At 38.7% G+C, this 25,552-nt stretch overlaps 2 protein-coding genes across 2 annotated transcripts in view; one reads left to right on the top strand and one right to left on the bottom strand.

The window, feature by feature from the left end:
* The window catches only part of RAB21 (RAB21, member RAS oncogene family), a 41,875-nt gene extending 29,267 nt beyond the window's left edge, over nt 1-12,608 (top strand). The window contains exons 5-7 of the mRNA XM_007538920.3: nt 3,252-3,306; nt 4,722-4,810; nt 7,570-12,608. Of these exons, the coding sequence (XP_007538982.1) occupies nt 3,252-3,306; nt 4,722-4,810; nt 7,570-7,712 (287 nt within the window). The 3' untranslated portion in view covers nt 7,713-12,608. The remainder of the gene's footprint in view (nt 1-3,251; nt 3,307-4,721; nt 4,811-7,569) is intronic.
* Nucleotides 12,609-19,349: 6,741 nt separating this feature from the next.
* On the bottom strand, nt 19,350-20,630 carry LOC103128040 (RNA-binding protein 8A-like). The gene is made up of 2 exons (XM_060193521.1): nt 20,541-20,630; nt 19,350-19,942 (listed from the first exon to the last, which is right to left on the bottom strand). Exons 1-2 carry the CDS (start codon nt 20,628-20,630, stop codon nt 19,478-19,480), a joined length of 555 nt encoding a protein of 184 aa, XP_060049504.1. The 3' UTR covers nt 19,350-19,477.
* Between the last annotated feature and the right edge of the window lie 4,922 nt (nt 20,631-25,552).

Below are 25,552 nucleotides of genomic sequence, written 5' to 3'. Positions count from 1 at the left end.
GTTTTGTGAGTCTGGCTAAAGGTTTGTCGATTTTGTTTACTCTTTTGAAGAACCAACATTTACTTTCATTGATCTTTTGTATGGTTTTCCTATTCTCAATGTTATTTATTTCTGCCCTAACTTTAGTGATTTCTGTCCTTCTGGTTGCTTTAGGGTTCCTTTGTTGTTCTTCTTCTAGGTCTTTCAGATGTGCGATCAGGCTGTTTATTTGTGCCTTTTCTTGTTTCCTAATGTGTGCTTGTATAGCTATGAACTTCCCTCTTAGGACTGCTTTAGCTGTGTCCCAAATATTTTGATAGCTTGTGTCTTCATTTTCATTGAACTCTCGAAACATTTTGATTTCTTCCTTGATTTCCTCTTTGACCCAGAAGTTGTTAAGAAGTGTACTGTTGAGCTTCCACATTTTGGCACTGTTACTAATCTTTTGTTGATTGTTAAGTGTTAGTTTAATTCCACTGTGGTCTGAGAAGATGCTTGGGATGATTTCAGTGCTCTTGAATAGGCTGATGCTGTCTTTGTGGCCTAACATATGATCTATCCTTGAGAATGATCCATGTGGATTTGAGTAAAATGTGTATTCCAGTTTCTTGGGATGAATGACTCTGAAAATGTCCAATAGTTCTAGTTTATCTATCTCTTCATTTAGCTTCCTTATGTCTTTACTGATTTTCTTCCTGGATGATCTGTCAAGTTGAGATAGTGGGGTGTTGAAGTCCCCTACTATGATTATGTTACTGTTAATATATTGCTGTAGCTCTTTCAGTAGAAGTTTGATGTATTTAGATGGCTTCTCATTGGGTGCATAGATATTAATAATTGTTAAGTCCTCTTGATTGACTGATCCTCTGAGCATTAAGTAGTGTCCATTCCTATCTTTTTTAATCTTATGTATTTTAAAGTCTATCATGTCAGATATGAGAATAGCTGTTCCTGCCCTTTTTTGTGGGCCATTGGCTTGAATGATAGTTTTCCATCCTTTCACTTTAAGTCTGTGTTTGTCTTGTTGCGTTAGGTGAGTTTCCTGTAGACAACATATTGTTGGGTTGTGTTTTCTGATCCATCTTCCTACTCTGTGTCTTTTAATAGGTGAATTCAGGCCATTGACATTTATTGATATCAAAGATTGAAGATATTTTAACGCCATTCTTGTAGAGTTTTAGAGTGTTTTGATATATATTCTATTTGTGGTGGTCTGGTTGTTTATAGGAAACCTTTCAGAACTTCTTTCAAGGCAGGCTTGGTGATGGTTGCTTCCTTCAACTGTTGCTTGTCTGAGAAGGTTTTGATGCTTCCATCTAGTCTGAATGACAATCTAGCAGGATATAGTATTCTTGGCTGAAAGCCTTTCTCATTGAGCACTCGATAGATATCTTGCCATTCTCTTCTGGCCTGTAGTGTTTGTATGGAGAAGTCTGCTGCTAATCTTATGGGTTTTCTTTTGTAGGTGACTCTTTGTTTTTCTCTTGCAGCCTTGAGGATCCTTTCTTTATCCTTATTCCTTTCCAATCTAAGTATGACATGTCTTGGTGTCTTTAGGTCTGGGTTAATTCTGTTTGGGACCCTCTGGGCTTCTTGAATCTTTATGTTTTTGGTGTTGTCGAGACTAGAGAAATTTTCAGCTATTATGGCCTGGAGAATGCTTTCTTCCTCCCCTTCTCTTTCTTCCTCTGGTAAGCCAATAATGCGTATATTGTTTCTTTTGAAGTCATCCCATAGGACTCTGTTGTTGTTTTCAGCATCTCTTAATCTCTTTTTGAGATCTCTTACTTCTTTTTTAGTTGTCTCTAATTCATCCTCAATCTTGCTAATTCTGTCTTCAGCCTCATTGATTCTATTCTCTCTGCCCTCTACTGCTTTCTGGAGTTCATCTATTTTTTTGCCCTGCTCTGATACTGTTTTAGCTTGTTCAGCTAGTTGCCTTCTTAGCTCAGCGATTTCAGCTTTCAGCTCTCTAATAACCATGAGATTATTAGAATTTTCTTCCATATTCTCATTTGTTGTTCCTGCATTTCTGATTACAATTTTTTCAAATTCTTTACTCACTCCTGTTATTATTTCCTTAGCTAATGTTTGGATGTTGAACTCGTTGTTTTGTGCTTCACCCTCTGGAGGACTTTTAGCTGGACTCTTGTCCTGGTTCGAGTCTCCATTATTTTTTCTTGTTGTTTTAACCATTTTATATAATTTAACAGTTTTTTCAATCCCTGAGTTGGAGTTCAGTGGTGTAAAAGCCTTTTTTTTTTCCCCTGTAGGCTATGGGAGCCTGAGGCCTTTTAAACTGTCAATAGGCTTCTTAGCTTAATCACTGACTCCTGACCAAGAGATAAAGCAGGGTGTGGCAGAGATAATCCAGTGGTTATGCAAAGAGACTTTCACAGCCCCTCAGCTATGCCACTGAGGTATAGGTCTTCTCCTGAGTTTCCCGGTTAGATCTCTGTACCCTGGTGTCCCTCCTTGTTGCTGCTCCAGATTCTGAGGGTAGTAGCAATGGAGACTCAGAGTTGCACTTGGTGAGTCTCTGGGGAGTCCTTTCCTCCCTTCAGCTGTCCCCTTGTTGGTGGAGCAGACTGGAGGTGGTGTCTCCACTGACAAACTGTTGAACTGTTAGCAGTCACTTAATCTCTCCTTAGGCCCCTCTCTCCTCTCTGTCACCAGCCACGCGTGTTTGTACTCACGGGTGATTTACTGGGTTTCTGTGGTCATTCTAGTTCTGTCTTGTTTCGGTCCGGGTGGTCTCCTTTGGTATTCCTAGTTGATCCGGGAGAGGAGAGGAGAGGAGAGAAAGCGATCTGCTGCTCGTAGCTCCGCCTCCGGAAGTTGAATCCACCTGCTGCCTAAGTTTTCTTAATGAATCCTTAGTTCCTATTATCTTGAATCAAAGAATAATAATGCTCACCTACTTAGAAAAGTTGTTTTTTTTTTTTCTGTCAGAAGCTGCAGCTTGAGGGTGGTGGGAATATGCATTGAGAGGGGATAATAATAATTCATCTTGACAGTCATCATCAACTCTCCTATCTTGGTGTTAACTTTATGGGAACAAACCTCTCATGCCTCAGGAATGAGAATCTATTGCTTAGTCACTTTGCTGTTTCTCCGATGCCTATATGAGATTAACTACAATTTCAGGACATTCAGAAGTCTGATGGGGATTTGTGTGGTTAGATGGTAGTGTTGATTAAAATGCCAGTTTTATGTTTAGAATTTCATTATAAAAATGAATCAATATTAAAAATTGATACATTTTTCTTTAGGTAATAAAATAGACTTGGAAAAAGAGAGACATGTTTCCATTCAAGAAGCAGAATCGTAAGTGCTATCCCTTAACCCAAAGCATCACTTCCTCTTTTTTTCCAACTCATCTTACTGGGGAAATAATGGTTTACAGGACAGTTGATAACCACTTCCTCTTTCTACAGTGCACTGACCATAAAAAATGTGATGCAAATGGAAACTATAGTGCTCACAGAGTAATTGAATCACAAAAAATGTTTTAAAAGACATTTATTTATTAACATGATAGACTAACCCAGAGCATTATTCTGGCAATGCCAGGTGTCAGACTCAAGGCCTAATGCTTTTAAAGTCCAATGCTCACTCTGCTGTACCATCTCCCAAGCCATTTAAGGGCCATCCGAAGCTAACCTTTTCAAATAGGAAGAGACAGACAGAGAGAAAGAAAGACACCGTAGCACTGTAACTTCCTTCAATGTGGTAGGGGCCAGGCTCAAACCTAGGTCAACCCCATATCAAAGCAGGCACACTATCCAGGTCACAAAATTTCAAGTTTTGGGGCAGAAGTTGAAAAACAAGATCAGAAGAGAAAAAAAGAAACACAAGTAGAACCTGAAATGGAATTGGCGTATCACACCAAAGTAAAAGACCCTGGGGTGGGGGGTGGGTGGGTGGGGGGGAGAATACAGGTCCAAGAAGGATGACAGAGGACCTAGTGGGGGTTGTATTGTTATATGGGAAACTGGGGAATGTTATGCATGTACAAACTATTGTATTTACTGTTGAATATAAAACATTAATTCCCCAATAAAGAAATTACAAAAAAAAAATTGAAGTGGGGAATTGGATTGTAGTGCAGTGGGTTAAGTGCACGTGGTGCAAAGTGCAAGGACCGGCATAGGGATCTCGGTTCAAGACTCTGGCTCCCCACCTGCAGGGGAGTCGCTTCACATGTGGTGAAGCAGGTCTGCAGGTGTGTATCTTTCTCTCCTCCTAGCTCTGTCTACCCCTTCTCTCTCCATTTCTCTCTGTCCTATCCAACAACAACATCAATAACAACTACAAAAATAAAACAACAAAGGCAACAAAAGGGATTAAATAAATATTTAAAAAATTGAAGTCTGGTTGTTTTTGTGTTCTTATTTAGAAATTGGGTTCAAAGAGATGTTAACTAGTTAAATAATCTTTTTTTTTTTTTAAGATTTTATTTATTTAATGAGAAAGACAGGAGGAGAGAGAGAAAGAACAAGACATCACTCTGGTACATGTACTACCAGGGATTAAACTCAGGACCTCATGCTTGAGAGTCTGATGCTTTATCTACTGTGCCACCTCTCGGACCACTAGTTAAACAATCTTAATTTGACTGGGCCTTGGTTAACTAGTAGTAAGTCACTAAAATTGCTACTGTAGGAGAAATTCAAATAGCTATCATATACAATGTAATTTTTTTTTTCATCAGTCACCAATGTTACTTCTTTTTTTTTAAGGTATGCAGAATCTGTGGGAGCAAAACATTATCACACTTCAGCCAAACAGAACAAAGGAATTGAGGAACTCTTTCTTGACCTTTGTAAAAGTAGGTATTATATTCATATTTAGTATGTTTAGAAGTGACTTTAAAATTTTAATTTTTCTAAAATAATAAGTTGCTGTTTCTGTTATATCAGTGATTTATCACATCTGCCAGTACTATTACTTACTTAATACTTTTTATTTAACTCACTTTCAAGAACTAAAATACATTCTTTTACCCTATTTGATGCAGTGATTAATGAGTATGAAATCATACCTGTGGTTTGCAGTCAGTACATGTTACATATGTAACTATAGAATATTAAAATTGATGTGGAATATGCAGGCAAAAATAGATTTAAGAGATATAATAGGTGGCCAGGTGGTGGCACACCTGGTTGAGTGCACATGTTACAATGCGCAAGGACCCAGGTTCAAGTCCCCAGTCCCCACCTGCAGAGGCAAAGCTTCACAAGTAGTGAAGCAGTGCTGCAGGTGTCTCTCTCTCTTCCTCTCTGTCCCCCCACTTCCGTCTTGATTTCTGGCTGTCTATATCCAATAAATGAATAAATAAAGATAATAAAAATTTTTTTAAAAGATGTAATAACCCTAACACATGTACCTCATTTGGACCCTAACTTGACAAACTAGTGAAAAGAATATTTGTGGAACAACTGGGACTATATGAATTATGTGTGGATATTTGATGATATTTGTGAAGAAATGGTATAAGTCATTTTAAGTGGTGTTATGCGTTGTCAAAAGAATTGCTAGAAGGATTAGGGAGACCCCATAATAGTTATTCAAAAAAGATTTTCGTTCCTGAAACACCCTAAAAGCCCAAATTTAGTCTCCTCTACCACCACCACAAGCCAGAGCTGAATAGTGCTCTGGTAAAATAAAATAAAATAAAATAAAATAAAATAAATCTCTTTTTTGAAAGAGTCCTTTTTTAGAGATGCATATTAAAATTTATGAATATTACATGTGCGATTTGATTCAAGAGAATGGTAGAGATATTTGAGAGGGCTATGAGTAGAATCGTGATGGATTTAAAGATCTTTATTATCCAGTTTCTACTTTTATATGTGTTTGAAAATGTCCATAATAAAATGATAAAAAATAAAAAAATAATAAAGAGAATGTAGGGAAACCCCTCATCTGTGGACTAATAGAGTAGAATAGAATGATTTTGATAAACTATATACTTGAAACCATTGTTCAAGAGTTCTCTTTGCCCTCAAGAATAAGAACCCATATTCTGCTTTAAGGACTACCTGTTCCCTCATCTTTTTAGTTTTATTTTAAATATTTGCATTTAATGTGTGTCTTTTTTTTTAACGTTTGTTTATTCCCTTTTGTTGCCCTTGTGGTTTTTATTGTTGTAGTTATTATTGTTGTCATTATTGATGTCATCGTTGTTGGATAGGACAGAGAGAAATGGAGAGAGGAGAGGAGGAAGACGGGGAGAGAAAGATAGACACCTGCAGACCTGCTTCACGGCCTGTGAAGCGACTCCCCTGCAGGTGGGGAGCCGGGGGCTGGAACTGGGATCCTTATGCTGGTCCTTGTGCTTTGCATCACCTGTGCTTAACCCACTGTGCTACTGCCCAACTCCCTTAATGTATGTCTTATCTTCATTTTTTGTAATTGTGTCTTAGTCATCACTTTTCTTCATAATCTTTTTGTTATATCACAAATGTGTGTGTGTGTGTGTGTGTGTGTGTGTGTGTGTGTGTGTGTTGGGGGGGCGATGGGGACCACACACACACAATTTCACTGCTCCCAAGTAATTTTTTCATTCAGATGGAGGAAGGTTGGGAGGGAGGATCAGCACTGCTTCTGCTGCCCTGGCATTCCTATGTGTTGCTGAGACTGAAACTGGGATCCTTCCGCTGGTCATTGCGTTTTGCGCCCCCTGCGCTTAACCCGCTGTGCTACCACCTGACCCCCATTTTATTTTTAAGATTCACTGTGTACCTAGTTTGATCCATGATGCCACATATACAGGAATGGTGCTCTTAATTTGTCTTTCTGTCTCATATGAAACTCTTTCATATATAATATATCTTTTTACTACAACAATAAAACAACAAGGGCAACAAAAAGGGAAAATAAATATTTAAAAAATATATATCTTTTTATATTTTGGTGTTTTGTTTTGTTTTTTAAGATTTTTCAAATACTTATTAGAAGAGAACCATTCTGGCACATGTGATACTGGAGAACAACCTTGGGAATTCAAAGTCCAGTGTTCTGTCCATTGTGAGCCTCATGGGTGAGAAAATTAAGAGGCCAGAACACTAGTCTCCTTCAGTATATGTTTCAGGGGACCAGATCTGGGGCTTTGAACTTGCAGGTTCTACTTGGGCTACACTTGCCCATCTGCTATTGCTATTGCTATTGCTGTTACTATGGTCCGTATGCCACTGGACAAATACATTTGCTATTCATTTTTTATAACTTGTAGGAAAAGCTATTTATTGTATTGATGAAATGTTGTGGTTTGAAAGTCAGAAATAGTGAGGCCTGGGCAGGGGCACACCCAGTTAAGCACACAGTACTATGTGCAAGGACCTGCTCAAGAATCCGGGTTCAAGCCCCTGCTACCCACTTGAGGGATGCTTCACTAGCAGGCCTATAGGTGTCTATCTTTCTCTTCTCCTCTTTACTTCCCTCTCCCTCTCAATTTCTCTGTCCTATCTAATGAAATAGGGTGAAAGAAAGAGAAAACCAGAAATGGTTATTATGGTAACATACTGTAATTACAGGAGGTAATTCAAAGACTGGTACTATCTGGTTTCTGCTTTCTTCCTCTCTTAGGAATGATAGAAACAGCACAAGTGGATGAGAGGGCTAAAGGCAATGGCTCCAGTCAACCAGGTGGTACAAGGCGAGGTGTACAGATTATTGATGATGAACCTCAAGCCCAGAGCACTGGAGGAGGATGCTGTACTTCTGGATAACTGTTCACACCTAAGAAATTAAAACAACAACAAAACAAACAAACAAAAAACTGTGGATCATTGCCCTCAACATGAAGACTGCCATGTTCCAAGTCACATTATTTTACCATGGAATTATAGAATTAACAGTATTTTAAATTACGTTTATAACACTGCAGAGACCTTAAGTGCTAAACTTAGTGAAGTTTGTGACCAGAGAATTGGCATTTTTCTACAAATGTTAACAAAGCAATTACCAATGGCCTTTTTACATATTTTTCTTTAATAAGGAACAATAATGCATGTAGAAAAGACCTACTTAAAGGCTTCATTTATATTCTTTTAAATCAAATCTTTATTTAATAACTTATATATGTTGTTGGAATGGTATACATTTTTGCAGCCCTTTGTATTTTGTGGTAGTTTTAATTGTATCACTTCTAAACAGCAAACTGTTTTTGTTTTTTGTTTGTTTGTTTTTTAATTAGCAGATACCTGAAATACTATTTTTGCAGGGTTTGCACAGGCCCCTAACTGTCTACTACTTTGATATAATCTATACACATCCTGTATGCTCAGCTGGTAAAATACATTGTAAATTACACATTAAACATTTTATCTGCTTTTTCAAATGCCAGGTGCAAAAATATATACAGTAGTCTGACTGATGACTATAAAATGAGTTAACATTTGGTGGTAACTCCTAACTTCTTTTGACTGATATAAAGATCATAGCTCCCCTTCACTTTTGTCTTAACATGAAAGTGACGTGTTTAAATTTTCACATATTACTTGAATTATTGCTGTTGTCACATTTTTGCCTCTGTAAGTCCATTTGATGAACACAGCAGCACTTGCCTTTGCTATTTTTGTTTGGAGGTTATTTTGTTGTTTTTGTTTTTTTTGATAAGAGATGACTTCCAATTTTACTCTAGAATGGTTACCTTAGATCTACCTTAGTGGAGCATGCTGGGTTTCACTTCTGCAATGACTTCAGTTTTTTGTTTTTTTTTTTAGGTTTTATGTGAGATGGGTTCAGTAATGTGACAGGAGAAGGTGTCCCAGAGAGCAGCCACTCACCAAGACTCATTCATACAGCTTGTCAGTTTATGCTCCCGATATGGCACTTTTCAATCCTTCCTGAGCAAGCTGTATTTGTTCATTGTTTGCCAGAGATGAACACAGAAATAAGTGGTTTTTTGTTTGTTTGTTTGTTTGTTTTTTTAAGTTAACTTCCTGAGTTTCTGTGAAGGGAAACATTTCATGTAATACAGTTATGGTGAACACTGGAAAAATTTATTAGAAGATTCTATTCTTGTATACTTTGTAAATTAGTCTCATTAGGCTTCCCTCTGCCCCCCCCCCCCCCAAGCATTGGACAACTTAGATCTGTTAATAGAATCAGGCACTGCTCACAGAAAAATCACAAATTGTGGAAATTAACATATATTGTTCTTGTTCTAATATATATATTTTTCCATTTCTGTCATGCTTGGAAAACTAGTAAATGTTATGTCTAAGATAAAATGAAGTGGTCCCTGGATTTACTCTTGAAGCATTATTATGCAATAAAACTGTTAATATGAGCAACTAAGAGGATATAGAGAGATTATAGTTACTAAGGTAGCACTACCATATCTTAAGTTAATAGTTTAAATTTTCCCACATGGGTTTAAAATTAATGAATTGACACATGCTATAATGTTAAGAATTTATCTTAAAAGTATTAAGTGTTCTGTGAGCCTGCACTTTACCTTTGATTGTCCTTGCCTATTCAACACACTGACTTCTCTTGTATTTGTTGGAGTGGTGTGGGCCGGGAAGAGTTGGGGAAATAAGCTAAAATTGTCTTTTATGGGATGTCCATTCTCTGTGTAGTCTTGGCTTTCTGGAAGTGTGTGTGTGCGGGGGCTTGGGGAGAGAGGCAAGGAGAACCATGATTACATGTGCAGGAAAAATTAGTTTTGCCTTCCTGCTTCTTTCTGAGGTAGTAAAGAAAAGCTTTTGCCATTTATTTCTTCTATTGTAAGGGGAGGGGAACTCCATTGGGGCTAAATTTATTTTTTTTAATTAGAACTCAAATTGATCTTTATTAATAAAGAAAAAAGCATAAGACCTGTTAGTTGGAAACCTATACTAGCAATTTTGAAACTTATTATTAATTATATAAAATCCACATAGGAGCCTTTGTTCCGGAGTGGTCAGATAAATTTTGGTGGAGTATAGCCACTTTCAGTATTTAAACTTTATTTTTCTCTTAGCTTTGTGTATCTTTGTATTTTGAGATTATTTATTAACATGAATGAGAAGGAAAGAGAACCAGAGCATTACTCTGGTACATGCAGTGCCAAGGATTGAACTTGGGGCCTCATTATTTTAAGTCTGACACTCTAATTGCTGCTACCTCCTAAGCCTATGTATCTTTCTTAACCTGTAATTTAAATTACTTCAGTGACAGCAGTAGATATCTGTTCTTGCACTGAAGCCTAAAGGTCTCTAGGTCTCAAGGTAGAAAGGTAATGAAAAGTAGTAAGTTGCAATATGTGTACAAGGGAAAGATTAAAAAAAAATGGTAAGCCATTGCTAAGGGAAAGTTTTGGATACTTTTCTCAACTTTTTTTTTTTTTTTGCCAGAGCCCTGCTCAGCTCTGGCTTGTGGTGTAGGGGATTGAACCTGGGACTCTGGAGCATCAGGCATGGAAGTCTCTTTGTATAACCATTATGCTATCTACCCCCACCCCCAACTCTTTAATCTTTATTCTTCTCATAATTGTGCTATTATGGAGACACAAGTTAATTTTATTTTATATTAAAGGTAATAGGTAGAACCAACATTTTTAAACTAGTAAATGTATACAGATGATATATATATAGTTAAAAAGTAGTTTAAGATAGTGATTAAAAAGCTATAATCTTTTATTATGTTAAAATATGCAATCATTTCTGTAATGGTGATAGGTGTTCTACTTGTTTTGCTTTGTGATTATAGGGGGTTATTGTACACAGTATATATTGCAACAATTTTGGGGTGAACAGTAATATGAAAAAATGCATCATTGTGTGAAGTATGACTGTTCCAGTTTGTTCTGGAGATATCTTGAAAATACTCAAGTTAAATCTTGTAAGTTAACTACTAAGGGTTGCTTTTTAGTTGGCAAGTAAGAAAGAAGAGTCATTTTACTTTTAGATTTACAGTAGGAAAAATTGAGAAGAAAGAAGTTAGTAAGGACTAAGTGAAAATTACCAACATCCAAGGTTTGGGAGATAGCATAATGGTTATTCAAAAAGACTTACTTGCCCAAGGCGCCAAAGATCCCACTGAATTTCTAGCACCATCATAAGCCAGAGTTGAGCAGTGCTCTGATGGAAGTAAGGAAAGTTCGCTGGCTGGTTGTTTATGTCTTGACAAAATTCTAAATAATTTTGAAAAGTACGTAATTTAATCCAATAGTTTCTCAACCAACTTATGCATTGTGCCATATATTTAAACATTTTAAGTTATAAATGGCCATACTATTTATTTCTTTTAATTGTAGTTTTCTGTCTTAACGTTTGTTACCTGTAATCTAGATCATTGATCTTATACTATCTTCATAGAATAGAGGTTACCCTTATAACTAGTACTTAACATTATCTCTTGCAGTGGTTTGATCTGTGCCTTTACATTTTGAATTTTTTTCCCTTCTATTTTGTCACTATAGTTTTAATTTTTTTCTTCATAGTACTTGACAAAGAGGAAATACTTAAGCAGCCAGGGTGCTCTGACTTCTTGCTCAGCTCTCTCCTCTCATAAAATAAACAAATTAATTTTTTTATTATTATCTTTATTTATTGGATAAAAACTGCCAGCAATCAAGAGGGAAGGAGGAGATAGACAGACACCTGCAGCCCTGCTTCACCACTTGAAAAGCTTTCCCTCTGCAGATGGGGGCCAGGGGCTCTAACCCTGGTCCTTTCGCACTGTAAAATGTCGCTCAACCAGGTGCACCACCACCCGGCCCCATAAATTAATTTTTTAAAAGACAAAATACTTAATTTGTAACTAAGATGTCAAAATCTAAAAAAAAAAAAATACAAAAAAGGGTGTTGACAGTAGTGTATGAAAATAGAGACTGGATAAATCCTTATGCATTTTTTGCTAAATTAAAAAAAAACTACGTTACCTAGGTTTTAGTATTTAGAAGATGGGACTCAATGAATATACACACTTATTTGATTCATAATAAGCATTGATTCTAGTTGATTTTGCTGTCATATATATGTATATATTTTTTCCCTGCCTCCAGGGCTATTGCTGGGGCTCGGTGCTTGCACTAGGAATCATTTGCCCTTGTTGTTATTGTTATTGCTGTTGTTGGGTAGGACAGAAAGAAATCGAGAGAGGAGGGGAGACACAGCAGGGGAGAGAAAGACACTGCAGACCTGCTTCACTGCCTGTGAAGCGACTCCCCTGAAGGCGGGGAGCCGGGGCTTGAACTGGGATCCTTATGCCGGTCCTTGCACTTTGCGCCACCTGCGCTTACCCCGCTGCGCTACCTCCTGACTCCTGCTGTTATATAATTTTAATCAAATATAACGGAGTTATGGACCAAATTTCATGTTTATATGACTTTGGCCATTCTCTTCACAAGGAATAAAACCAGTTAAGAGTTTTGAGCTAATATTTCTAAGTATATTCCAGTACTAACCATATTAAAAAATATATGCATACTATTAATCAGTTTCCAATTTCAAGCAAAAGTACTTGTAAACAGGTTCACTTTAATAGTCTTCTGGCAGTACTTGTGCTAATCCAAGGTCTTTGTCTTTTTTTTTTTCTAAAAAGCTTGAGTGTATATTTAAACCATCTTATGTGGTACTTAACCAAACATTTTTCATTTGCATTTCATTACCTAAAAATAAACTACAGAAAAAAGATTTTTATGTTTTAATATTTGTTTTCCTTTTATTTGATAGGATGGAGAATTGAGAGTGGTGGGGAAGTTAGAAAAGAGACGCCTGCAGCATTGTTTCACTGCTTTCCCCCCGGGAACATCAGTGGGGACCAGGGGCTTGAGCCCGGGCCTTTGTCCCCCAACCAGCCCCAGAAAAAAAAATTTTTAATAGTTTTTTTTTAATTTTTTAAATTATTTATTTATTGGATAGAGACAGTCAGAAATCGAGAGGGAAGGGAGGGATAAAGAGGGTAATAGAGATGCCTGTAGCACTGCTTCGCCAGTTGTGAGGCTTTCCCCCTGCAGGTGTGGACTGGGGACTCAAACCCAGGTCTTTGTGCATTGTACCATGAACGATCAACCAGGTGTGCCACCACCCGGCCCCCCCACCAGAAAAAAAATTTTAAATAAAGATTGTGAAAGTGCCTTTGGTATATTCTTTCCCAGAGGTAACTTCATTTGTGTAGTGAACTGTAAATGACCTATTAACAACTGGAAGATATTTTTTCCCCTCCTTTGTAGCTTCAGTTAGACAGGTGGTCTGGGAGGTGGCACAGTGAATAAAAGAGTCTCAAGTATGAGGTCCTGAGTTCAGTCCCCTGGCAGCATATGTATCAGAGTGATGTCTGGTTCTTTCTCTCCTCCTGACTTCTTCATAAGTAGATAAGTAAATCTTAAGATTAAGGGGAAAAAGAGAGAGAGAGAGAGACACCACAATACCATTCCACCACTGAAGAGCTTCCCCTGGTGCTGTGCATATTGCTACCTTGTGAGCGGTCAGGTTCTTGTACCTGGGACCTTGGGCATGGCAAAATATGTACTCGATTTATCAAGTGAGCTATCCTTCATGAATTAAAGAATTACTAGCATTTAGGGTTTTTTTTTTTATTTGTATATTTTCCCTTTTGTTGCCCTTTTATTGTTGTAGTTATTATTGCCATTGTTATTGATGTCATCGTTCTTAGATAGGACAGAGAAAAATGGAGAGAGCAAGGGAAGACGGGGAGAGAAAGACACCTGCAGATTTGCTTCACCACTTGTGAAGCGACTCCCCTGCTGGTGGGGATTTGGGGGCTCAAACTGGGATCCATATGCCGCAGGTCCTCGTGCTTTGCACCCCCTGTGCTTAACCCACTGTGCTATAGCCTGATTCTGGCGCTGAAATTTTTTTTTTCTTAAGCACTGCTCAGCTCTGTCTTATGGCCGTGTGAGGGATTGATCCTGGGACTTGAGAGCCTCAGGCATGAAAGTCTCTTTGTATAACCATTATGCTATACCACCACCCCCAGTGCTGAGATTTCTTTCACACACTCTGACTCTCTGTCTCTATTAATAATGATGATGAACTATTTGTTCTGTGCTCTCAGTTTCACTCCTTAAGTGCCTGTTGTGTTCCCAGTGCACATATGGCAAGGAAATACCTTCAGACTAGGGATTCTAATGATTTATTTGCATAATTGTAGTGATTATACATACTAATTATTTGCATAGTCCTAATGAGTATACAAAAATATTTTCAAGTCTGAACTTTCATTTAAAAAATAATAGGGCATGGATAGATAACATTATGGTTATGCAAAGAGTCTCATGCCTGGGGATCCAAAGTCTCAGGTTCAGTCTCCCCCACTGTCATACACCAGAGCTGAGTAAAAAGAAAGGAAAAAAATTGTAATAGAGGAAGTGACCTTCATTTACATTTAGAATTTAGAGGTAGGCAACTGATACTGATGACCATAGTCTAGGACATAAGTGATTTATCTGTGGTTATGAAGTAAACCATAAGATATGCTCATTTGTTTTCCAGGAGGGTTATCACTGGGGCTCAGTGCCTGCACTATGAATCCACCACTCCCAGCAGCCTTTTTTTTTTTTTTTTTTTTTTTTTTAATTTTTAGATAGGACAGAAAGAAATTGACAGAGGACTGGAAGATAGAGGGAAAGACAGATACGTGCAGACTTGCTTCACCTCTCATGAAGCAGACCCCCTGCAGGTGGGGAGTGTGGGCTCAAACGTGGGTCCTTGAACTTGGTACTGTGTGTATTTAGCAGGGTACACTACCACCTACCCCATCCCCCTTTTTAAATTTAATTATTAATGAGAGGGGTAGGGAAAGAAAGAACTAGAACATCACAGGTACATTGCTGCCGGGAATTGAACTTGGGACCTCATATTTGAGAGTCCAACACTGTCCACTGCATCACTACCTCCTGGTTCATCATATGCTGATGTTCTTTTTTCTTTTTTTCTTTTTATCTTTATTGGATAGAAACAGCCAGAAATCAAGAGGAATAGGGGGATAGAGAGGGAGGGAGACAGAGGGATACCTGCAGCCCTGCTTCACCACTTGTGAAGCGTTCCCTCTGCAGGTGGGGACTGGGGGGTTTGAACCGGGTTCTTGTTCACTGTAACGTATGCTCAACCAGGTACACCACCACCCGGCCTGCATGCTCATGTTCTTTACTCATATCTATATCAAACTTCTGGTGTGTGGTAATTAAAATGATAGCCACTGAAGTTGATAATTTGGGGACCTGGCGGTGGCACGCTAGATTAAGCACACATAGTAAGAAACTGATAATCTGAAGTACAGCTAGAGACAGAGTGACATTTAAAAAAAACCAGGTTGTGGTCCGGGAGGTGGCGCAGTGGCTAAGGCATTAGACTGTCAAGCATGAGGTCCTGAGTTCAATCCTGGCAGCACATGTACCAGAGTGATGTCTGGTTCTTTCTCTCTCTCCTGTCTTTCTCATTAATAAATAAAATCTTTAAAAAAAAAAGAACTTACTATGATTTAAAAAAATAAATAAACATAAAACAACAAGGGCAACAAAAGGGAATAAATAAATAAAATAAATATTTAAAAAATAAATAAATAATATAAATAATAAATAAACAAAAAAAACCAGGTTGAAGCCTGAACTTAATTACATTGGAGGAAGTTCTGGTGCTATGATTTCTTTCCCTCTCTCTCTGACTCTCTCACTCTTTTGTCTATATTTGGAAAAATCAGACTGGCTCAATGAAATTATGGAGGTGACAAAAAAGTTCTGTGGCCCAGTAGGTGTCACAGTAGCTGTGGTTAGAGGTTCCAAGTTCAGTCCCTGACACCACATATGTCAGAGTGATGCTCAGATTCTCTCTTACCTGGCCCTCCAAATTTTCTCTGTAATTAGTAAATTACACAGGAACTTCCAGTTATGTGGTATTTATATAAAGAATTCTAAATTTTTCATAGTCACAACTTTTGCTAATGCTTTTCTTCCCATATCATCTTTGCTCTCTCTTGTTTTTCTGAAGCTGACTAAGCACTGCTTGTTATCTTTTGGAAACATTCAGTCAACTTGATTCGTTTAACCACCTCTTTAGCCCCAGTGTTGAAAACATAGTGGAGGTTAGTGTCCCAGCGTTCTTAATCTCTAGTAGAAGAAAAAAAAATGTATGTTAGGTTGTTTAGCCTCTTCTATTTTTCAAGGTAATTTTGGCTTTTTAATTGCATTGATTATTTTGAAATTAAAAATCACATTTGCTGTTTACTTATAATTTATTCAATAGAGCAAATCCTTTCACTTGCCATGTTACTTGTAATGAATTTTTATACCATTTCATCTACACACCAAAGAAGTGCTAACACCAACAGAAGGCTCTGCAAGTACCTGGGATATTTCAATTCAGAGAAACCAAGTGGACAAGGGAAGAATGGGTTATGGTGACGCTAGGGGTTGAACCTGGAATCTTTGAACCTCAGGTATGGAAGTCTTGCATAACCCCAGGCCCTATATATTGAGGCAACCAAGCAAAGACATTAATTTTTTTTAATTACAAAGCTACTTTTAATACTTTGGGGTGAGCCCCACAGGAATAAAAGAAACACTGGGAAGGGGTAATCCCCTCACACCCAGGAGTGGTCCAGGAGGAGAGAGGTTACCTGAGGGGAAGGAAGCAGGGACCCACTGCAGACTCAGGGCAAAAGGAATGCCATGCTGTTGGTGTTGGGAACCTGTGAACACTACAGGAGGAAACACAGACGAGCTTACAGGACTAGCTTCAGGCACACAGCTAAGGGCAAGAGGGTTGGACACAAAGCCACAAAGCTATTTGGGTTCCCCCTCATTTGCCTTTTCCTGCTTGTGGGCAGCTGCAGAAAGTCCGTCATCTCGGCCCTTTCCCTTAACCGAGTCGCTCTGCTTTTTCATGTTCTGGCGAGCTCTCAGTGGTTACCGCAGGTCATGGCTAGGGCAGCAGCTCCGACCTGCCTCTGTTGCGTCCCATTCTCTAAAGACATTAATTTTTTTCTACCCTCCTTGCTAATATTTTCTTGGATTGCTCTGTTAAACTGAAAATTTCTAAAATATGACAATGCCCAGTTCTTAACACTAACCAATATTTCTGGGAGTGGGGTTCAGGGTCTAATTTAAAATTATCCTCTTTTCAACGTTTCCTACATCCTCAATTTTTACTTATTTTGTTTGTGCCACTTTTCCCTGGTTAGAACTCTCATTAAAAAAAAAAAAAATCAGGAATAGAAACAGGCCAATTGTGCATCCAGGTGAATGCACACATTACCATGCGTAAGAACTCAGGATCAAGGCCCCATTTGGGGAAGGAAGCTTTAGGAATGGTGAAGCAATGGTACAGGTCTCTCTTTCCCTCTTCCCTCTTGATTTCTCTGTCTCTATTCAATAAATAATAAATAAAAATTTTGTTAAAATCAAATCAGGGTGCCGGCCGGTAGCACACTAGGTTAAGTACACATGGCCTGAAGGGCAAGGACCGGACTAAAGATTCAGGTTCCAGCCCCCGGCTCCGTGTGTGTGTGTGTGTGTGTGTGTGTGTGTGTGTGTGTGTGTGTTTCACAATCGGTGAAGTAGGTCTGCAGGTGTCAACCTTTCCCTCTTTCTGTCTTCCCCTCCTCTCTCAATTTTTCTCTGTCCTGTCCAAAAATGACAGCAATAACAGCAATAATAATGGCAACAATGATAAGGCCAACAAAAGGGGGGTAAAAATGGCCTCCAGGAGCAGTGGATATGTAGTGCAGGCATCGAGCCCCACAGATAACCCTGGAGGCAAAAATAATAATAAAATAAAATTGGAGAGTGGGATTAGATAGCATAATGGTTATGAAAAGATATTCTCATGCCTAAAACTTGGAAGTCCCAGGTTCAATCCCTTGCACCACCATATGCCAGAGTTGATCAGTGCCCTGGTTTAAAAAAAAAAAAAATCATATATGTTGGGGGATAGCACAGCGGGTTAAGAGCACATGGTGCAAAACACAAGGACCAGTGTAAGGTTCCGGGTTCCAGGCCCTAGCTCCCCACCTGCAGGGGGGGGAGCTTGTTTCACAAGCAGTGACAGGTCTGCAGGTGTTTTTCTCTTCCCCTCTTTGTCTTTCCCTCCTCTCTCCATTTCTCTCTGTCCTATCCAACAACGATGACATCAATAACAACAACAATAATAACTACAACAATAAAACAAGGGCAACAAAAGGGAATGAATATATATATATATAAAAGTAAAATTGCCAAAGAGACATGGAATTCCTCATACATGTGGCCCTGATTATGCAAAAACTAACAAAACCAGAAAATGTCTAAGAAACTCATCAGAGACATATTCCATAGGTCTAGGAGAACTCCATTGCTTACCCTCCATTGACCAGTTCTGTTCAGTTTGGGATCTGACATATTTATGTGTACGTCTCTGCCATGGAACAAAGACAGGCAAAAGAGTAGAGCACTGTGGCTACTCCCAGAGAGGGGTTGCCACTTAATAAAACGAAGGCCTGATCAGATTGTATATATCTTTGCTTCCTTAATTCTAGACATCTTGTCTTGGTTTTGACAAGAAGGAAAGTGGGCTGCATATACAAAGTTTTGATTATTTGACTACAAAATATTAGATCATGGATTTTGTCTGCTTTATTAATTGCCACATCCCCAGTATCTTAAAAAAAATGCTCGAATACACAGGTATACTCATATAAATGCTTTGGCTATCTGAATACTGAATGTGACTATCTTTACCCCTGACTTCTTCATTAGACCAGGGATTCCTATAAAGCCAATAATGCTCCTGTCCCCCCTCCCCAAACTCCCTAGTCTGTGTTCTTGAAGAAAAATCGTGTTTGGGATGGAGGGGGCAGTAGTGGTGCACCCGGTTAAGTGCAAACAGTACTAAGTGCAAGGACTTGCACAAGGATCTGAGTTCAACTCCCTGGCTCCCCAACTGCAGGGGGACACTTCAGAAGTGGTGAAGTAGGTCTGCAGTTGTCTCTCTGTCTCTCCCTCCCCTCACAATTTCTCTGTCCTACCCAATGAAATGGAAAAAAATAATGGCTGCTGGGAGCAGTGTATTCTGGAGCAGTGAATTATTAGTGCCTTCACTAGCCCCAGTGATAACCCAGGAGGGAGAAAAAGGAAGGAAGGAAGAAAGAAAGAAAGAAAGAAAGGGAATAATCATGTCTGGAATGAAGCAGGAATTATCAATATTTAAAACCAACCAAAATGAGAATAGGAGGGCAAAATCTCTCCAATCCATTCTACATGGGAAGCCAAAGGCAAGATATTTTATAAGGTCAGGGAATCAGGAGGATCTTCAGGGAGGGAGGAGATGAAATAACTATCTTCTCACATAATTAGACTTCTTAACTTCAGCTGCAGTAAGGACTGAGTTTTATTTATTTTTTTAAGTTGAAAACAAAAATGGAGTATTTATTCATAAATCAAACACTAGGCAAATAATGTAAGAGACTAAATATAAACATATTTGAGTTTCACCCCCAACCCAATTCTTCCAAGACTGCACAGTCAAATGGAAATTCTGGATCGAACCCCTGCACAAGAGAGGGTCTTTCAGCAACGCCTCAGATCTGGACTGCTGTGTCTTTGGACACCTCTTCTCTTGCCCTTGGGTGGACCCCGAACAAAACACCAGTCCACACTGATTGGCTGTCCCAACATATCTTGGCCATTGAGTCCCTCCATAGCAGCCTGCACCTCTTTGTATGTTTCATATTCAACTAAAGTATATCCCTTCAGATACGCAGTCCATCTACCCAAGTTGAGATGGATATGTTTTATTTCCCCATACTCTGCAAATTTGTCATGAGTGTTTTCTTCTGTGGCTTCCTCGTGGACTCCAGTAACAAAGAGAATCCAGCCTTCAACAGAGCCTTGTGGTCTTGGTTCATCACCATCTTCTTGCTCCACACTGTCATAATCTTCATGCACCGGAACCCCTGTTGAGAACTGCTGGAGCTCATGTGGGGTGACTCCAGCCAGGAAGGTAAGCTTACCGAGACTCCATAGCTCAAGAAACTACGTGATAAAGAAGGAGACTCGGGGAGGATTCTGATATGAACACTCTCTTTATTCAGGGGTGGGCTTGAGTATATATAGAGAAAGTTAAACATAGAACCATTTTTTAAATGCGTCAGGAATTACGGGTTTCTTAAAGCCTATGGTAGGGGGCTGGTATGACAAGAGTTGATGCAATACATAAAGGTCAAGATAATTAAGTCTCCTGATGCAGGCATTTAACTACCCAAAGGCATTTGAGAGAAGAATAGGGGTTAAACCAGTTAAGGTGAGATAGAGAGAAGATAAACAAGGCTTGATGTAAATTAAGGACATCAAAAGAGATTGTTAGGAGTGTGTGATAAGGTGTGTTCTCCTTTGTGATCAGAAGGTGAGGTGAACTTTGAGTAAATGAACCTTAAAGCAGGCAGCCATGTGGCCTGCTGTTAGCAGGGAGAAACTAAGTGCAAGAGGTCTGCAGGTTTTCTGTGAGCCTGGGAGGCTAACAATGCACGCTTAGTCTGGGAGACTTTTCCCCTCTTGGCTCATCTCTATGACGAGAGAGGCTAACAAGCAGGGTGTCTTTCCAGAGCTCCCCTAAGCTCTACCAAGCTTTCACATAGTCCCACACAGAACCAAAGCTGCGACCCTTCTGGTTTTTCTCCTTTTCTTTCAGCTTATGGATGCTTTTGTCCCCATCTTCATCCATAGCGAAATCCTCACCCCCAGCCTCATGAAGATCCAGTACATCTGCTATCTTGCCTCTGTCCTCAGGACTGAGTTTTAAATAGCCAAGCAACTGCTTGGTTACAGTAACTGTGTTTTGTTTTGTTTGGTGTAAGTAAACTTAAAAAAAAATTTTAGGGGCTGGGGGCGGAAAAAAAAATTTTTTTTAATTTATTTTGGATAGAGACAGAAAAATTGAAAGGGAAAGGGGAGGTGGGGAGGAGGGAGGGAGTGAGAGAGACATGCAGCACTGCTTCACTACTGTGAAGCCTCCCTCCCCACCCCTTAAGGTGGGAACTGGGAACTTGAACCTGGTTCCTTGCACATTGTAATGTGTGTGCTCAACCAGTTGTGCCACCACTGGCCCTATAAAATTTCTTTAAAAAGTACATATAGGGGGCAGAGGGTAGATAACATAATGGTTATGCAAACAGACTCTCATGCCTGAGGCTCCAAAGTCCCAAGTTTGATCCCCCGCACCACCATAAGCCAGAACTGAACAGTGCTCTGGTTAAAAAATTAAAAAAATTTTAAAAAGTACATATAGGAAAAAAATACATATAGGACTGGGAAAATTGCATAGTGGTTATACAAAATGGTTGTCATGTCTGAGGCTCTGAAGTCTCAGGTCCAATCCTCACTACCACCAAGAAGTCAGAGCTGAGTAGTGCTCCGGTAAAAAAACAATAAGCACAAAGCATACATACATACATATATACATATATACATACATACATTTGCACAGTTAAGGCTTCTCTGCCCCAGGCTGATGTTTCCAGATCATCAGATATAAGGAAAAATTGAGAGGGAAGTAGAGATAACACAACACTGAAGTTTTTCCCAGTGCCATAGAGAGAGAGACTGAAACCTGGGTTTCCCACTTGGTAAAATATGCATCTTCTCAAATAAGCTATCTTGTTATCCAAGTAAGAAAAAAAATTTTTTTTTTTAACCAAAGCACTGCTCAGCTCTGGCTTACAGTGGTGCTGGGGATTGAACCTGAGACCTTTTGTGCCTCATGCATGAAAGGCTTTTTGCATAACCATCATGCTATCTCCCCAGCCTGTAACATTTCTTTTCAAGACTAATTTCTGAGAGATAGACAGAGAGAAGGAGGAGGCAGAGAGAGAAGATAGAAGAGAGAGAAGGGAGGGGAGAGAGAGAGAGCCAGAGCAAGAAAGATAGAGAGAGAGATACCAGAGTGCCACTCAGCTTGACATATGTGGTACATAAAGACCAGGCTTCCAGTCTCTCACCACCACAGAGCACCATATACAAAGGGGAAGGTTAAAAAACAAAACAAAACAAACAAACAAACAAAAACCCCAGAAGCTTCATGAATGGCAGAGTAGTACTGTGATATCTTTCCTTCTCTCTATATCTGGAAAAGACTTAAGAAGTTGGAGAGAGTCTGCTGAAGAAACTAACAATCTTGCAGGCATGAAGTCTCAGCAAAGTCATGTTGGCAAACATAAAATAAAGACAGGGAATAGAAAGAAAAAGGAGAAAAACAGCAGAAGACATAGTTTTCAACCCTGTGGGGATTTTTTTCTTTACACTTACACTTGTACCCTATTCCCAAAAATAGTAGATAGGGCTAGAAACAGGGCATTAGCATGTTTTTTTTTTAAGTTTTTTTTTTATTCCCTTTTGTTGCCCTTGTTGTTTTATTGTTGTAGTTATTATTGATGTCGTTGTTGTTGGATAGGACAGAGAGAAATGGAGAGAGGAGGGGAAGACAGAGAGGGGGAGAGAAAGACAGACACCTGCAGACCTGCCTGCTTCACCGCCTGTGAAGGGACCTGCCTGCAGGTGGGGAGCCGGGGGCTCGAACCGGGATCCTGATGCCCGTCCTTGAGCTTAGCGCCACCTGCGCTTAACCCGCTGCGCTACAGTCCGACTCCCATTAGCATGTTTTTTAAAAAAACTATTTATGAGATAGAGAAACTGAAAGGGAAAGAGGAGATAGAAAGGGAGAGAAACACCTACAGGACAGTTTGACTGCACATGAAGCTTCTCCACTGCAGATGGGAACCGGGAGGCTTGAACCTGGGTGCTTAAGCACTATAATGTGTGTGTTCAACTAGGTGCTTCACCACCTGGCCCCCCCAAACTGGCATACTTTTAAATTCTACAGGTGATTCCAATGTACAGCAAGGGTTGAGAATCACTGGAACAGATAAACCGGTCTAAAAGGAAAGATGAAAGTAATTCTGTTGAGAGAGCTACAATATTCCACACAATTGCATAAAGTCCTTTTTCCTTTTCAGTAAATTTTGAGCCGTAGATAGTCCATGTTACGTTTATTTATTTATTTATTTTGTAGCCACTAGTAATTGGATCCAGGCACTTGAGGGGACCTAATAGGAACACCAAGTACTTAACAGAACACTAATAGCAACACACACACACACATACACACATACATATATATATATACATATATATGTATGTGTGTGTTTCTTGAAGTTTTCTAAAAGGTTAATTATCAGCCAGTTCTTTCAGCCCTTAAATTACTTTTCAAGACTGAATTAGAAAGAGGAACATGAATTCTATTAGGAGATTGTGGTTCTACTATAGATTAATTCTTCTTATTAAATGGTACCCTGTTGTTAATTTTTCACCACAAAGAGGCTGACTTAATCCTTGTTTGGAGCTTGCATATTGAGCAATTCTGGATAATTGCATGTAGAATGATAACCTTTATAACAGGCACAATCCAATACCAAGAAAAATTTGTTCTGGGAATGCAATTTCAAATTCATAACATGAAAATTAGTCTCATGGAAAGGGAGTATATGAGTTTCATGATGTAGTGTTATTATTCCTAAGGGAAATTTCCAATATTCTGTGATTCATTATCGACTCAGGAGAAATATATATATAATTGGCACTACCTGAGGCATGCTAGTACCTTTACATTTGAATTGTTAGCAGATAAGTATGGTTAATCAAAGAATACTTAATTTTGGTTATATATATTTTGTGGGGGTTTTTTGTTATTATTATTTTTATGAGAATACATTTCAACACCAGAAAAACTCTCCATGTAAAGAAAGGCATGCTATAATCCAATTCTTAGAGAATAAACTGTTTTCATACTGTATATTGGTTTTTTTTCCTTCAAATTAACTGATTCTTATAAGTAAGTTTGATAAAATGGTTTACTGCAAGAATTGCCTTTTAAATTTCAAAAGAAGAGGAATAAATGAAAGCTGACTTTAATAGAAATGGATATTGCATTTGTTTTTCTACAAGTGCCAGTGATTTTTATTTTATAGTGATTTGTGTTCCTTGATATGCTTTACCTCATGCTTGACTGATTACAAATGTGAAGAAGGGTTAAATGTATTCGCTGTTGGCAATTTGGCATTAATTGTAATACACTGTAATCCAAATTACAATCTGTCACTTCCAGTCAAATTGTGAAGCACTGTAATTGTATTTTAGAGTTCCAGTGCCATTGATTATAGCTACCTCATTTGTGTTTTAATATACCATGACGAATTTGTGAATGGGAATACAATCTTGTAGCAATTCAGGAAACAAGTATTGTTCTTTCTATTACAACAGCAAGAAAATGATTTCTTAACAAATAAAAAGAGGAGATAGGAAGACAATAAAGAGGATTCATTTAAGGATGAAAAGCTTTAATTTTCTAACACTGTATACAAATAAATAAACCACAGGTCTCTGAAAACTGTTAAAAATAAAACTGTATAAAATATATTTTAAAAATTGACACTATTTTTGAAGTCTGTCTATATTAATACCAGATTATGCATTTAAGTTGCCATATGGTATTCAACAGCTTATAAGATGTTCTTTCCCTGGTGGTCATTCAAATTGTTTATAAATTGTACTATTATATGCAATATTACAGGCCAGTCTAACCTAGTAGAGTGTATGTTTTACCTTGCACAAGAATCTGGGTTCTATCCTCAGGTCACCACATGGGAACGCCTTCAGGGGGATATGTTACAAATGGTAGGGGAGTGTTTCAGTATCTCTTTTCTCTCTCTCTCTCTCTTGTTCTTTTTACTACTATCTCTTTCTATTTGTCTCCCTCCAATGTCAAAAAACAAAACAAAACAAAAAAAACAGAGAGAGAGTCCAGGGAACAGAGGAATCATAAAGCTGTGGAACCTCAATGATAAATTTGGTGGCAAAACAAAACACTACACTGGACACTATTCTATGACTCTTCATACACATAGATGATTCACTCAGGATTATACATTTTCATGGATTGCAGAATATGTATCTTCTCTATTTTATTTAAAAATGTTATTTAGTAAGAACACATAGCATGAAATCTATCCTCTTGACAAATTTAATAAAACGTTATTACTGACCATAAGTACAATATTGTACAGCCAGATCTCTAGACCTTACTCACTTTGCTTTGATGAAAACTGATGCCTGTTGATGAATAATGCTCCAGTTGTTGCTTCCCTGGCAAACAGTCTCCCCCCCGGCCCCCATATAGGGGAGAGGAAGAGGGAAAGGGAGAGAGGGAGAGAAGGAAAGAGGGAAAGAGAATAGTTGGGGGCGGGGCAGATGGTGGCGCACCTGGTTAAGCACACACATACATTAGAGTGCACAAAGACCGGGGTTCAAGCCCCTGATCCCCACTTGCAGGGGGAAAGCTTCGAGTTATGAAGTAGGGCTGCAGGTGTCTCTTAACGCAGTGTGCCATCACCACACACCCTCTCTTTCCCTTTCTCTCTCTCCCTTTCTTCTCAATTTCTATCTCTGTCAAATAAAATAAATAAGAAAGACAGTAGTTCTGAAGCTTTCTTCAGTACAAATGCAAGGTAAAGCAGAACATTACCCAGATAATCTATTTTGATGGTCCCTGCTCCTTGCTTGATTTTATGAATTAATTTGACTATTTAAGATACT

Source organism: Erinaceus europaeus, chromosome 7 (assembly GCF_950295315.1).
Source record: "Erinaceus europaeus chromosome 7, mEriEur2.1, whole genome shotgun sequence".
In the NCBI taxonomy this organism is placed as follows: domain Eukaryota; kingdom Metazoa; phylum Chordata; class Mammalia; order Eulipotyphla; family Erinaceidae; genus Erinaceus; species Erinaceus europaeus.
This window is presented reverse-complemented; position numbering and strand designations above follow the sequence as displayed.